Source organism: Myxine glutinosa, chromosome 13 (genome assembly GCF_964187855.1).
Source record: "Myxine glutinosa chromosome 13, kmMyxGlut1.1, whole genome shotgun sequence".
In the NCBI taxonomy this organism is placed as follows: domain Eukaryota; kingdom Metazoa; phylum Chordata; class Myxini; order Myxiniformes; family Myxinidae; genus Myxine; species Myxine glutinosa.
Window position 1 is genome coordinate 30,998,220 of NC_136273.1, and position 16,567 is coordinate 31,014,786.

Consider the following 16,567-nt stretch of genomic DNA (forward strand, 5'->3'; position numbering starts at 1 on the left):
ATAGGCAACTGACAGCTGCTTCAATCACTCCCAAATATAAAATAATAATAATATTAACCTGGGTTACATGCATGAAGCAAAAACATGCGTACTACTTATAATTCAAAACCTCACAGCACTGGAAAATGTGGGGATAGAAATACTGTACTGTAAAGGGTAAGGACTTGTAATACCCTCTCCCACCTAGAGGTGGCGCTACACAATACACATTTACATAGAAAATTTGCTTCTCTCCCCAAGACCATTGGCAAAGAAAAAAAATAAAATAAAAAAATACCCCCATGCACTAATTGGGGCCATGCTGATCCCATGTAGCAAGTCTGGATGTAATCAGGCCACAGCTGAAGGAGCAGATTGCCAAAACACACACACACACACACGTTTTTTCATTTCTGTTCCTCACAATTGTCTCGATTATTGACAGACACACACGCACACATACATCCCCACACACAGGTGGTGAATTATAGCAAGGATATTAACCCAACAACATGACATCCAAATCATTTAATATGCTTGTATGTGTAAATACAACTTGAAGTTGCCTTTGGGGGAAAAAAATAAAATAATCTGATCGTGGTAGGTCTGAGAAAGTGGATAGAACCAGTGTTACTCGACTGTATTTGACAAGCTTCTTGCTTTAACCAAGGATCAGCACCACAGCATGCACAAGTCAGCATTATATGTGGGCCTTCAAGTTCTAGTCTGGTGACAAGAAACCTCAGCCAATGATACTACCCCCGCAGCTTTGTGTTGCATACGAAATAAGAACAAATTTGGAACAAAATTTAATTTAAATACAAATAAGAGAAATAGCCATCTTGTGCATTTCAAGTTTGAAATCTTCAATTCAATCTTTGATCATTTTTATTATTTGTCTTTTTCTTACAAACATCAAACCTTATGAGAAGATTTGACAGCAGCAACTTTTATTTTAATTTGCAGTGCAATACAGCAAATGACAAAGAAAACCTTTCAAAAATGCAAACCACCTCAACTTTCAGCCCAAGGTAAAAATTACTTTAAAGTCACGATCAAAAAACAAAGAAGAAGACCACACTCGATTGTTCTTTAAAATAATCGATGTGGGAAGAAGATAGTTGCAACACAATTCAATCACAAACAATCACATCATTTGGCTCGAGGAAAAAAAAATAAAAAATCACATCTACAAGATGACATCATTTGGCTCGAGGAAAAAAAAATCACATCTACAAGAGACTCGTCTCCGCTCACATTCAGGAAGCCCAAAATTTAAAAATTTCAAAAAGCAAAGAATTCAAAAAGAGAACCATTTGAGTGTGTATTGCCAATGGGAGAGAAAATTAAAATGGAGCTCATGCAGTTCACAAACCATTATGTGAAAACACATAAAAATTTATTTTCCTTATACCGTATGTTAAATTACCTGAAAAAATAAAAATCGCTCAAACTAACTGTCAGCAATTGATCGAAATGCGTTTTTATTTTTAAGCCACAGCCGTGAAAACCAGCATGACAGCAAATGCCCGGGTGTGACATTTTGGTTTGCTTAAAAGAAGTGGGTGGGGACACCGAGAGGGGGGCAGCCAATGCTGCTCAAAATCACATTAAGTACCACCATCGTGTTGTATGCGTGAGCAGCTTAGACGGCGGTGGCAAAACCCACACGGTCGTGGTCCCGATCAAAGACAGAGTAGTACCGGCCCATGAACACATCCCCCAGGATCCAAAGGGGTCCGGCAGGTGGTGGGATATCCATTCCCATGAAACCACTGATGCACATCGTCTGGCCGAGGCTGGTAACCTGGACGAGGATCGGAAAGGTCAAAAGCGAACAAACGCACACATCCAACGTATTGATGCATCTTAACACAGGAAACTGGGAAAATGATAAAGCTCATCGATACATTTCCCCATTATCGTACAGGTTTTAATAAATCTTATGCTTTACTTTTGATCGACACGTTGGCTTTGCCATGACGTCATTTGCAATATTATAACCATCAGCACTTTAAATGAACGAAGACCTGGGTGAGACCTTCTCATGGCTCGCTGCAACCCTTCCTACAAGTTGTTAGGGGCATTTGTGGAAAACGGTCCGGTCGTGAGATTCTTTAGATTCTCGACGGGTAACACGGCTCTCAAAGTCAGCGGTTTCACAACCCCCAGAGGACGTTTCATTCATTCGCACCTAATGTTGCGCCACACTCACCCATTAGTTGGCTTGAACCTTTAAAGCTTTTAATTTTCAGGAAACTAGCTGTTATTTTCCAACATAGTGACCCTGATAAAGTTGTGAGGGCTTTTTTGTCCGTTTGCCCATAACAATGCATATCCAGGTCGAGGTCGTGGTGCAATAGTTCTGTTTGAAACATTAATCATCAGCGATTACTTTGAATGTTGGATCCGTATTTTCCAAAACAAAATGCCAAATATCATGAAAAAGCAAAAGAAGAAGATTCACACAATACCAGTTATGATTAAAACCGATGTAAAACCTGACTGGTATTGTGTGGCTTGCAAGAGGAGAAAAGATTGCAGAAAGACTGAGGATCGATGTGAAATGCCATGGCAGAGAGCTGTGCATCCAAGACCAGACAGTAGTTGAGAAACTAAACATAGGGTCAATACCCCCGGTGCTCACCTGGTAGAATAAACAGTAGACTACACTGACTAAAGGTATTTTAAACCAATTTCAGTGGTTGCTAGAAGACAGCACAGCATGTGAAATCATACAAACATAATCATACAACTTTAATCAAACAAAGAAGAAAATACCCCCCTGTAAACCCCTAAAGGAGCACATTTTTAAAATTCCGTGAACAAACTTCGGTACATCACGGGTGATGAAGGTTGTGGTCAAGTTTCATCGAAATTGTGTGTGAAGTTTGAGGAAAAAAGCAAATGTCTATTTTGGGGGGGTCAAACCTGGATCCACTTTGACCCCCGGTAAACCCCATTCGGCCCAGATTTTTTTAATGCCATGAACAAACTTTAGTCACAACACAACAAATATCATTTGTGCCAAGTTTGGTCACAATCCCTTCAGTGGTTTCGGATAAGAAGTTGCTCGTCTTTACGGACGGACAACGCGCCATTGCATAAGCTCCGTTCCAGGTGAGCTAAAAATGAGTGATTATGCCTGTCTTGGGAGGAATAGGAAGACCTCTCTGCCTTGGCATCACATTGGATAATATTGATGGTGCCCAGAGATAAATAAATAAAAATGTCTATTTTGAATAAAAATGTTGTCCCCCAAAATCTTAAAGGATTTTAAAATAAATTACCTGAATTTGAGGCAAACCCCCTTTTCAGCCTATTATAGGGGGTAGATCCAGATGGGGAGCACAACCCCATGAGATCTTACTGTTCTGATTTATTGTACCAAATTTGGTCCAGATTGGTCATGTAGGAGATATGACCATGAGGAGCGCAACTCAAGGTTAGGGCATGGTCCCGATGCCTCGTAGCGAGTTTGGTCTGGATCTGTCTGGCGGTTTCTGAGAAGAAGATTTTTGAATAAAATACCAATATTTGGGGCCGAAATCCCTCTCTTCCTCCTTTATAGGGGACACATCCGGATGGGGAGCACAACCCCATGAGACCTTGCTGCCCCGATGCATCGTACCAAATTTGGTCCATAATCGGTCAGGTAGTTTGTGAGAGGATGTTTTCTTGAAATGTTAACAGACATATGTACAGCCGGCCATCGGGACCCACTGAGGTTATTTCAGTGAAATACTCCGAAATAACCAAAAAACCTATCATTTCCACAAAATATTGAGCAAATGAAGAGTGAAAAAAAAAGACTTTGCCTCGGGAAAATTCCAAGACTGCAGCTACTTTTGGAAAGCCGGTTTATAGATTTTTGTTTAACCAATCCAACATCTGCATAGACTTTTTAATGTTATCTACCTCCTGTGACTGGCCATGCATACTATGTATCACCTGAAGAGAAGCTGTGAGATTATGATTATGAAAAATCTCTGGACATGGCCAGCCAAAGATGGCAGGAGACTGTTGAGGAGCTTGATTTCACTCATTGAAGTAGAAAGGCATGGAACCTACAAGACAACTTTGAGCTGCTTCAACATCAACTTCCCAAAGTACCGGCCGGCTAATGCTGTTGCTTCCAGGCTGCTCAAATCTAAAGTTTCCTCAACTAAGAAGTCTCACCATGAAGGAACTCTCCGAGATCATTTCATCATCTCCTCCTATACTGATGGGGTCTACGAGGCATCATCTCCCTACTGTCTTTCCCCTACACCAGGGGTTGAGGCCTTCCTTCCACCAACGCAAGAAAAACAGCAGGAATTGATGGCATCTATCCTGAAATCTTGAAGAACTTGGGACCTCATGGACGTGATAGGTTGGCTTCTCTTTTCACTAACATCCATGCAACAGGAGTGATACCATCAACCTGGAGAGACTAAAGTCATTGCCATCCTCAAGCTAGGGAAATCTGCTGCTGAACCATCTAGCTATCGGCCCATACCTCTAAGTCTACGATGTACAACATACACGTTGTTGAGCATGTCTTTCTGGCCAGGCTCTCTCCACTGCTAAAGTCCAACCTCCCCAATGAACAAGGTGGCTTGATCAAGTACTTGCACTTATCACCCACATTGAGGCTGGCGACCAACATGCACTCAAGATGGGTGTTGCACTAATTGACCTTTCGTCAGCATACGATACGGTATGGCGACATGTTCTTCTGCTGAAAGCTGCCAGACTTTTCCAGTGCCAAGCCACAATGCATGTCCTTTCCTTTATGCTTATCAATCAAAGATATAGGGTTTCACTCAGAGAGCAAACAAGCTCCATAAGGACTCTGAATGATGGTCTTCCCCAAAGGTCTGTCTTAGCTCCAATCCTCTTCCACATACATGTAAGCGACATGCCTTGCACCACCTCCAGAAAGTTTGCCTACGCAGATGATCTTGCCCTTGCTACGCAGGCAATCAACCTTGAAGATCTTATCAGTACCCTGTCCCAGGACTTAAAGGTAATGGAGCAATATTTCATATATTAGCGCCTCCGCCCAAACACAACGAAGACGACAGTTATTGCTTTCCATCTCAGCAACCGACTGGTTAACAGCAAACTCCAGGTTTCCTTTTGCTGGAAACCAGTCAAGAACGAACCAAACTGCAACTGTTCTTCTGTTTGGGTGGGGAGCAGCCACACTTAGATACTGTCCTGAAAACTCTGATGCGGATAATCAGGGGTACACTGAAAACAACACCAGTGCAGTAGGTCCCAGTCCTGTCTAACTTCAAACCCTGATGTGCCCCAGAAGGAAAAAATGCTGAGAGTTTGACTGCATCAAAGTCAACCCAGACCTTCCAATCAATGAAGACCTGCAGAATCTACCAAATGCGCGAGCGACTAAAGTCACGCAAATCGTTCTGGAGCTCTGCAAATGTTTTCAGTGATGCGGGGTTTAACAACACAAAGGACAAGTGGCGCAATCCCTGGACAGACACCAACATTGCTAACAAAGAACTGGTGAGTGATCTGACACTCAGATGAGAGAACTTCCAGGATTCCACCTCTCCCGGAAACAGTGATCTGCGCTCAACAGGATCCGGACTCTTCATGCAAGGACGTCACACCACATCCACAAATGGAATTTCAAAGATAGCCCAGCATGTGACTGTGATCGCCCAGATCAGACTATTCATCACATTGTGAACGAGAGTCACCTATGGAAACTTGATGAAGGATTTAGGGCAGTCTACCTAACAGCAGACAGAGCTGTGACTTGGCTGTTCAACTTGGACTTAAATCTGTATGCTGCAATTTGTCATAAGCAAGATTAGATAGACAGCTTAAACACCAATTATTTGCTTGCCCTTTATCTTCAATAACATTATATTGATATTCAGAGATCGATATGAAAGCAGTTTGGACGTGTTATTACCCTGCGCACATGAAGCAAAAAGCATGGTTAAGCAACTGGTTTACTTTGTCTGTCTGTCTACAAACATCAATTTATGATCGAGAAACAACTTGATTTCAATTGAATGTTTTGTTTTGAGCACAAATCAGAAAGCAATCCTGTCTTTTACCTGCAGCATAAGTACCTGCAGTACATAGGCTCTGAATTCTTCCCGATCGAGCATGCAGAGAGGAGTGAGGTAATTATTAAGCGGTGAAGCCGCTTCAATAATTGGCTATGCCCTTCCTTCCATCCGCCATCAAAAAATGAAGAAGAACCTCTCACCCACAGTGTTTAATTATAAAGGGTTATAAAGGGTAATTCTAAAGGGTTTTATTCGTTTCTTGGCTTTGCCTATTTCATATTAAAAATGCCAAACTGAATCGCTTCCTTCAGACATGGATGCGATTTTATTTTTTATTTTTTAACTGTCTGGCAGTCAAACAAAATTGAAAATCATTCCAAACAGGAAACTTGCCATTTTTAAGGACTTCATAAAAGACACAAATAACAGCCACAAATAATGTAAAGTGTTAAATAAGGAGGTGTAAAATACGCTGTTCCGAATACGTGCTCAATACGCTGTTCCGAACACGCTGTATAACAGTGGTACAGTTCCGAATTTTTATGCCTCTGCCCCTGAAGGTGGCCAGAGGGATTATGTTTTTTTGTTTTTTTTCCCCTATGACCTTTAAAATCCTTATTTCATTGAAATTGAATTATATACTTGAACACTTCATAACACAAATTGCCTTTTTGGCACTTTCCAAAACCTTTGTTTAGCAGTATTTCAACAAAATATTACGGCATTTTACATCATCATGACCAATCAAATTTGCCACTCGCAGACCACGCCGCCCATGTTCTTGTTTCTGAAGACTGCATGGGGTACGGGGATCTATGTCTTCTCTAGTTACCTCTGCCACAAAAGGTGGATGGAGGTTATGTTTTCACCCCTATCTGTCTGTATATTTGTCCATTTGTTTGTGAACAAGATATCTCAAAAATTTGAGGATGGATTCGGACAACATTTGGCAGAGAGGTATCATATGTGACAAGGACGAAATGATTAGATTTGGTGAAGATCCGGATCCGGCTACTATAATTTTTAAGTGATTCTTCACCATTGAGAGATCAGGCCAAAAACAATACAAAGCAGGATATCTCAAAAAGTTGTGCACGGATGATTTCGAGATTCTGTATTGTGATTTTCTGGTCTACTCTTGGATACAACAACAAACAGGCATTTTAAGGCCATTTGCCTGCTAGAGCGGGGGTTAGCCTTGCGGGCCCCCATCACAATCTTCATTGGTCCATCTTGGTCTACTCTTGAATATAAAACGTAAACTGTTCACCTGGCGGAGGTATGCTCTCTACTGAGTGCCGTTCTAGTTTCCTACTGTTGTCAAGTCCATCCTTATTATTTGTACATTTATTTTTCTTTTTGATATACAAGCGGCCTGCAAATAAGAACAAAGAGAGCACTGCCTCGCAAACAATAAAGCAATGGTTGTCAAAGCCGCCATACAAGTGAACTAAGATGGTAAAACTTAATGCGGTTACCTCATAGCAATACAGTCTGACTCAGCATCCTATCACACTATCTTAATTATAAAGACTCTTCATCATGCGAGATGGCATCATACCTTGAGCACGTAATCTTCCCCACTCAGCGTGTACACCTGGCCCCCAATCGTGAAAGTGATCTTTGGTAAGTTGGGAATCTTGTCGCAAGCGACCATATACTGAAAAATGAACAAAATAGTAGGTCACATGCAAGCACCCAGTATGGCATTACAATCTCAACATAGGCACGATGGGAAAACATGACCTTTACAGAAATCAATGATGGAACAATGGTACAGATAGAACCAATAATAGAATGAGAAAATTAATAAAAGAACAACTAAAGCAACTACAGACCTCGCCAGCTATCAAGGGAGTGGCTCCAATGGCTTTTTGCAAGGCCGTGATCTCCTCAGATGGTCCAGTAATCAGTGACGTCCCTGAATCAACAATGACTTGACAACCTCCCTCGCACATCTTCAGTGTGTTTCCAACAGCTCCCCTGTTCACAAAGTTATGGATCTCAACATAAACAGCTTTACTGGAAAAGCCGCATGTGAAATAAATAAACAGAGGATTGCAATCCTGCATAAGTTGTTGGAAAAGGGAATGGGGAAGATGACCAAAGAAAATTAAAGGCCGAAAAGTTACGGGTTTCTTTTTTTCACGTCACGGTTTAGGATAGCACATGTTTGCAAATAACACGGTGGTTACTCGGATTTGTATTTGATGTGGATGCTAGGTTTTGCATCCACTGGTAATATCACCGACACAAGTTGACAGTTTGAGAAACGACAGAATCCGATTTCTCAAACTGCCTTCCGCACTCTTCCTTGGCTCAACTACTAACCCATCCATCTTGATCTGCCAGTATCCTTTGCGGGTGACAGCAGCGTAGTGAATTTCTCCAGTGTAATGCTTCGGGTTCGTTCCTCCAAAGAGAAGCTCTCCTCCAACAGGGGCTGTTGGGTCTCTATTCAGTGCGCAATCGTAATAAAATCATTATATAGTGGCAGCAATCACAAAAACAAAAATATTGATCCAGAAACAGTATCCCAAAAAAATAAAATCCGATTGCCATCATCACCTGCGACATAGGTGCCAATCTACGGGTCTACGATCGTGAAGAAAAGCTTTAATAAAGTGATGACCACCATGACAAAATAAATTGCACATCCATACCTATTCAGGTAGAAGGAGAAGACGTTCTGTTCAAGCAGCTTTTGGTACATCATTGAGTCGAAGATGGGTCGCACAGCATCAACTGCAATTGTCGGGTAACCCAAACCGAGGATGCCATCGAACTTGGCAGCAATAAAGGTCACACCAGGCTGCTTTAAGGCTTCACCAAACAACTGATTTTTAACATCTAGGTCACCAATCTATGTGGGGGTGAGGGTTGGAGGTGGAGGGGGAGGGGGAATTGCAAACAAAGAAAACAAAGTGTTCATATTCTTGAGAATTTTTGAGAACGTAGCAAGGACCCCCCCCCCTGCCTGCACCCCCCGTCCGACCCCCCCCCCCCTGCCTGCACCCCCCGTCCGACCCCCCCCCCCCCCTTCCCACGCCTCCTGCCCCCAAGCCCTCTCCCTCCCACACTTCTCCCTGCTCTCAAATGTTGTGGTTGTGTGCTTCCCCTTCTCTCCCCATCTTGTCTTCCGCTCCCTCTTTTTGTATATTTTGTTTGTCTGGTTGATTTGTTTGTGAAATAAATGTTAGCTCTTTCACGAGCCTCGATTCAGTATACAAAAAAACAAACAAACAAAAAAAAAACCACTTTCTCAAAATTCAACATTCATATAATCATTCAACATTCAACATTTATATCCCTGGTGTTGGGCTAGCGGCTAGGGTGCCGGCTTAGGATACCTAGGATCCTGGGTTCGAATCCCGGTCAATTGCTGAATTAACGCCAGGGGGGTTGACTCAGCCTGTCATCCTTCCGAGGTCGGCAAATTGAGTACCAGTTCACTGGTAATTCCCTGCTTGTCGTTAAAGGCGGCAAAAAGGGTTGGCGTCAGGAAGGGCATCCGGCCGTAAAACATTGCTTCAAAAAGGGGACCGAAAAACAACAACAACCACAGTTCCCGAAAAAGGCCAACCCCCGCTTGCGGGGAAAAATGGCCTCTAAAGGTTTTTTTTATATAATCACAATGAATTCCCAGTTACTATACTCAATTTCTTCTCTCCTGCTCTCCTTAATTTTTCTTTACCTCAATCTTTCTCTCCTTCATTTTTACCTGCGATGTGTCGCAGAGCTACAAGAGCTCTGCATGGTTGTTGTTGTGGTTCTTGTTGGGGGTGATCTTTTGAAATGTGCAGCAATTGGTCAGACCACCGACAGGTCCCACCCACCATGGCACCTAGACCAAATAATACGGCCCCAATCTTGGTTTTCTGGTGGGTCTAAGACATCAGGCCTGTACATTGATTATTATACACTACCTGGGTTTGTTGCATCAGATTTCCATTGGCTTTGTTTGGGTCGAGTGTTGATTGGAAGAAAGGGGAGGGAGGGGAAGATTATTAAATGTTATATTTTGAACACAAATTGGAACATGATCGGAACACATACCTGCAGTTTAGCAGTACTTTGGCTCTGAAATTTAGCAAATTGTACGGAATCTTAACTCGAGTGCGCATGCTTAGAGAAGGGCGAGGTTTAAAAAAAATTATTATTCTGTCCAGCAGTCAAATATTGAACATCCAATTGAAAATCATTCCAAACAGGAAACTTACTGTTTTTAAGGACATAAAGGACAGGCAACAGGCACAAAGATGTAATTTAACATGATAAATAAGGTGGTGTAATCCGAATTGATGGAGGTGAAATTCCCCAAAAAATTGTAAACCTTTTTAAAATTTTTATACTTGGACAACGATTACACCATCTCGACCAATCAAATTTGCCAATCGCGGTCTCAGCATTGGGGGATATTGAGATTCAGTCAAAATTGCGGCTCGTAAGAAACAGACTGTGCTTGGAAACGCAAAGCACGAGTTTAACCCTAACTGAACTCAGTGATAATCGAGCTTTCCCTGACTGAATCGTGGCCGTCGATGGTCCGATGAACTTGAAAATTTGTTTGTCTATTGCCTAATTAGTTATGCAATATGCTAATGTGTAAGTCTTAGACAACATGCTGAAACACTCAAAAAATAAATTACAGGCCAATTAATTTACACAATCAATGTCTTAATGCATGTAACCTTTATTCACATGTGTTTCTTGGACATAAACATATGCAAAAATTGCAGGGTTTTTTCTGACATGTGACTACCAATAATTGTCATGCGACACCTGAACGGTAAGTCTGATTTGGATGTAGCCTATGTGGTATCAAAATGTGTGCAAGACCCTGAAGGAAAAGTCATGAGGCGAATTCAAAAACATTGCAAAAAATGTCGAGGAGGGGCCTCCCAGCCATCCACCCTCCCCCCGCCACCCCACAGTGCAGAGTTAGGGTTAAAAGACCCTCCCCATGTCCTTTTCTCAACACTGTGCGGGTAAGGTGTTCTATGAACTGTGTAGTTTTTTTATTATATAATCCACTATTATTGAGAGACAACCTGAAACCCACCCGCTGGTGATCGAGCAAGCTTAAACAGATGGCTTCCCACAATATGGCAGAACTGTCGCTCGCCACGCCAAATAAGATTCGGAAATTGTGATTGCGTCAAATCATCTTTTATAACCTTCTTTTTTTTTTTAACCACATTCCATCAGTCTGTAATACAGGTGGAATAAAAGTGAAAATGTATTTGTTGCATTTCTCATATTATCAAATAATGCATATACAGTCACCCAACCTAATGCTTTCTCCACAAAAAAGCTCAAAACAGCCACATTGTTAACACAATTTATGAAGAAAGCTGGAATACACAATCATCATGAAAAATGTCGACAGAAGCAAGCTAAGACTTACCGATACAGTGTCCTTGCTGAGATAACCGGATAAGCTGCCTGTACCATAGTGCAGCTCAAATTTGGTTCCATTTTTAACATACGTGCTCGACTTGGAGTTGTCATACTTGTGGTGCAGCCCTGGTGTGGGGAAGGGTGCACCGAGAAATTAACCCAAGAACGATTTGCCGATTGAGTGGTATCAGTTTGGGGAACAAAAGGAACTCAAAATGGTCACAAAGGTGTGAAGCGGAGGAAAAGAATCACAAAACAGGAGGAATTCCAATGGAAGATGGTGTGGATGCAAAGGAAAGGAACAAGCACGGTACTTTGGCCTTACAGCAAGCGATATCGGTGAAAGCACAGTGCACTGATGGAACCCACAGGTTGGAAGAGCCAGTGTCAAAGATTACAGTAAAGGCTTGAGGTGGTGTTCCAATCGTAATTTCTCCATAGTATTGGGCCTGATAAATAATGAAAGAGGAAGGAGGGGATGGGAGAGACAGGAAGTGAGTAAGAAATGATGACACATCAAATTGGGTGCTGACAAATGTCTTGTGATAAGGAAAATAATGTCAGCAAAACACGGTGGCTTGGTAAATGTGACATGTTTAATATCACGTGAACTTCAAACTTTTACAAAACTTATAAAGTAGAATTTGACGCGAATGCGTCGATGGCTATGCCTCCACCCACTTTAGACGTCAACCCATTGTTATGTTTGATCTCAATTAAAGGTCACATGAAAAATTAAAGGCCCCTTGAGAGAAAAGACAAATAAATGTAAGAAAGACAACATCAGATGCTTCCAACTCGAGTTAAGGTCTGAAAAATGCTTTTCATAGGGCTTTTCAATCTAAAATTGAATAGGTTCATCTTTGTGTGTCAAGTATTTAAATCTCAAGTCGTTCACAAGTTATTGCAGTCACACAGAGTTTCAATTAAAAGGCACTTGACAATAGGCCTTTAACCTTTTGAACCCAAAATTTTAACAGTTAATCTTTCTATTACCGCCAATATTTATGCCAAGTTTGACAGAAATCCCTTCAGCGGTTCAAAAGTTATCGGAGTAACTAGAATCTGCTACCTTCAGCTAGACGTCGCATGACCTTTGACCTTGACCACAAAACCTTAACAGTTCATCTTGGCATCATTGTACATACCTCTACCAAATTTGGTCAAAATCCCTTTAGCAGTTCACAAGTTATCATATCACTAAAACTTGATCACAGACGGACGGACAACCCAAAAACATAATGGCTCCAGGAACTTCGGCATAAAAATATTTTCTTTACGCAGAGCGCTCCAGAAAGTGAGGTCACTTTCCACCCACCCTTGTCATTCTTAAAGATGAAAGAGAAGATGATTGGAGAGCAAAAGACACCTACATCCATATAATTTTTCAGGCTTTCAGGAGTGGGCTGACCATATCCCAGCTGGCTCTGGTACTTGGTTGGTGAAGGATGACCAACTATCGGCTTGATTCCTCCCACAGCATCAGAGAGGGTCCGACGGATGGAGCGAAACTTTCGCAAAGGAACACTGATGTGGGGTCCAACATTAACATGGTGTTAGGGTACAAAGTTGAGAATATATAAATACAATCAAAAGTTGATAAGAATACGTTGACCACCTTGGGAAACAAGGTGCACCCTATTGTCGAGTGTTCACCCTTCATTGGATCAAAAGAAGACAACGGTTTTGCCACATCTACTGGCCAAAATATACAAGACCAACACAGACACACAGAGACACAGACACCTCTCCAAAGTAATGTTATTTCTGAAGTAATGTAACATGCATCAGTTTCCAAAAGTTCCCATTTCCTGTAGTGCATGCCGTAATTGTCACCAAAATTAAAGGAACTACGAGAACCATAATGCAGAGTCATGGCTTTTGACCCACCACATGACAATCCGATTACAAGCATCCTCTTCGCTGTGGTTGTACCCCCAAACATAAATCGGGGGTGAAATCTCCCCCATCCCTCTCTGTTGCCTGGATTCATCAGGGCAGCGCTGTCATGATCAGAGGGCCGATCGGTGCCCGTGGAGCGGCCTTTCCTTCTTGTCTAACTCTAACTCTATCAAGGCACAGGGGACACATCATCCTGGATGTGGCGGATCTCTGGGTCACTCCTGGGAGATAGATCGTCTGTCTGTGCCGCAGGCTAGTTTGAGAGAACTGTTCATATCAGGGCTATACAACAACAACAACAGCAACAAGATTACATTCCACGAAAATAATTATGGAACGGTGCGATGGATCTCGCATTATCTTGTGAAACTTTCAGTGCATCACAATTGTCATACAAAGTATAAATTGAGGAGACGATTGTCCAAATTACTCGTTAAGCAACCGCCCCTGAGTTTCTCTAGTCTCTTTACATTTTCTATACAAATTACATGAATCAGACTTTGTTCGTTTGCAGCACAAGGCTTCTGGGAGGCATCATTGGCTGAGGGCGAGGCTGTGCCACTCTGATGCAGTGCCCCATGCTGGTTATGGCAGGAATTTTGTAATTTGTTCAGGGTGCCGGAGATAGCTGGCCTACTCTTCGTGAAGGACACCGTGGGATCTTTAATGTCGAAAAACGAATGCTGGCAGACCTTTGAATGACGGGGATGACCGTTTATAACCGCGTCGGGATTCAAACCCAGGCCAGACAGCTTTAGAGGCGGGTGTGCGTACCTCCAGGCCATCCTGCCAGCCCTGAATCGAGAAACTTGGGATCAGAGAATGGTTAAGAAAAAATTAACAATAATAAAAAACCAAGATATTATGATCAACATGAAACTCTTTCAATTTCTTAAGTCCGTCAAGTTATTAACATGGTTTTTGAAAATGGGGGAAAGGGGAGATATTGTAATAGACTCCGTCCGTCTGTCCGTGAGGCTCTCTCCTCCTACACGGTTGTGCAGAAATCAACGAAACCTGGTAGTTACAATCACGACATGGCACGAAGGTGCGAGAGCAGTATCATTTTTGGCCCCACCCCTTGGGTGGGGTCACGAGGTCAAATACCAAAAAAAAATCAATTATGGGCACCTTTTTAAATGAAACTTCAATAAAATCAACATTGCAGGACGCATGGAATATGTATTATTTGACCTCCGGTTCATGCTCTAGGGGAGGGGACTTGGGTTGGGGACGGTCACACGGGTTAAAACGTTTTTTTTCTTTTTTAACTCAAAATTTGATATTGGGTCATTCCTGGTGGAACTTTTTGCCATGTTTCAACTTTTCTTTGGGTGGGAAGCGTGGGAATTTGGGTGGGAAGCGTGGGAATTTGGGTGGGAAGCGTGGGAATTTGCAATGCCGTGCCATCGGCTTCGCTTTAGTGTGGTTTGCTCTACCGCCCAACACTCCAGAATTACTCCTGTTCATTTAAATATGTCATCAATCGTGATGCCCAGATACTTGTATTCAGAAACTTCTAAATTAATATGATCATGGATGATCAATATGACAGACACACAGAGAGACAGACACACACACACACACACACACACACACACACACACACACACACACACACACACACACACACACACACACACACACACACACACGTGCCTTCAGCTACCAAGCAGCTTGCTAGCGCTTGCCAAGCCAGCCGTTCCTTAACGATTTCGAATGGAGTGCTTGCTCCAGTGCTTAAGCCGCTTGGCGAGCGCTCTAAAAGCACAACTTGGTAACTGAACATCCCCAGGCCTCAAGTACCACCACACAGACACTGTTAACCGAGGTTTCGGGTCGTCCAAGAACAAAATGGCCTTCCGCATGAAGCATTCACCGGCTTTAATGAACTAGGGCATTGCCCGTACTATATCTATATCTAAAATTATATCCCCCCCCTCTATTTACATGAAATGGTTTGGTCCAAAGCGAACGGCTTGCGAGTGGTGACAATCCCCCCCCTCTATTTACATGCAATGGTTCGGTCCAAAGCGAACGGCTTCCGGAGTTTGGTAAAGAAATCGCCATCGCGTACACAAACGCGCAGGAAAGCGAATGAATCGCAAATTCGTTTTTATCAGTTGTAAAACATAGTTTAACGCCAACATAGTTTGCAAACGTGAAATAAATGAATACGCTCTCAAATGTGCCATCCGAGGCAGAGTGTGCCCGCCACGTTCGGCAAACGCGATCGTTCGCTGCTCTGTGATTGGTTGAATCGTTTTTTGGACATATCTCGGTAAGTACTTGTCCGATTAATATGAAACCTTGAAAAGGCACATCCTCGGGTCCCCAGCAATATACCTGGCAAGTTTCAAGTATATCGGACCCGTGGTTGTCGAGAAACAGCGGTCGCATACAAACACACAGACAGACACACAGAGATTACTGGCATTATAGATAGATGATCGCAATAGCACGGTGAGTTACGAGCTTGAAATTGGTAACTACAACGAAAAATGTGATCATTTTGTTGTTGTTGTTGTTTGTATGTGAAACTGAATTTCATTATTCAGGATGAATCCGCCGCAGCAAAGTAATGACAGAAATTACCTGACTAAGCTGTGCGTGGACAACGAGCAAGCGACGAGGAGCAGAAGCACAACGGGGAGACACCGGACCGCCATCACGAACTCGTGACCGATCGAGTGACGCAGCAGCAGCGCGCGCCGGGCACATATCAACACCGTCCCTGCTGACGTCACGCGCCGTCTCGTGACGCCCCTTCAAGGCCAGGAGCCGCACCAGATGACAGAATATGGTCACGTGATCACTGAGAGCACCTCCCATGTTTCGGTCCAAAGAGCAGGAGAAGAGCACTTCAGTTGATATCAAAGACTAAATCATTTCGGACATGTTTGTCATTAATTGTGAGAGGAGGGTGTGCGGTCAACCAAGGTCTTGGTCTAGGCTAATCAATTAATTTTGTTCTTGTCGCCTAGTACCCAACTTGTCTACCAAGTTTCGTCCCAATTCGTCCATAACGTTTTGATATATCGTGCTATGTATCGTTTTTGGCCCTATCTCTCAATGGTGAACGATCATCTATCTATAATTCCATTAATCTCTGTGTGTATGTGTGTTTGTATGTGTGTATGTGTGTATGTGTGTATGTGTGTATGTGTGTATGTTTGTCTGTGACCGCTGTTTCTCGACAACTACCGGTCCGATATACTTTAAACTTGCCAGGTATATTGCTGGGGACCCGAGGATGT

The 16,567-nt window shown here is 42.7% G+C and overlaps 1 protein-coding gene across 1 annotated transcript; it reads right to left on the reverse strand.

The window, feature by feature from the left end:
- Positions 1-849: 849 nt before the first annotated feature.
- Positions 850-16,093, reverse strand: CTSD (cathepsin D). Its single transcript, XM_068134133.2, has 9 exons — positions 15,906-16,093; positions 12,782-12,935; positions 11,734-11,857; positions 11,416-11,534; positions 8,672-8,871; positions 8,340-8,462; positions 7,847-7,991; positions 7,570-7,668; positions 850-1,786 (listed from the first exon to the last, which is right to left on the reverse strand). Exons 1-9 carry the CDS (start codon positions 15,977-15,979, stop codon positions 1,625-1,627), a joined length of 1,200 nt encoding a protein of 399 aa, XP_067990234.2. The 5' UTR covers positions 15,980-16,093; the 3' UTR covers positions 850-1,624.
- Between the last annotated feature and the right edge of the window lie 474 nt (positions 16,094-16,567).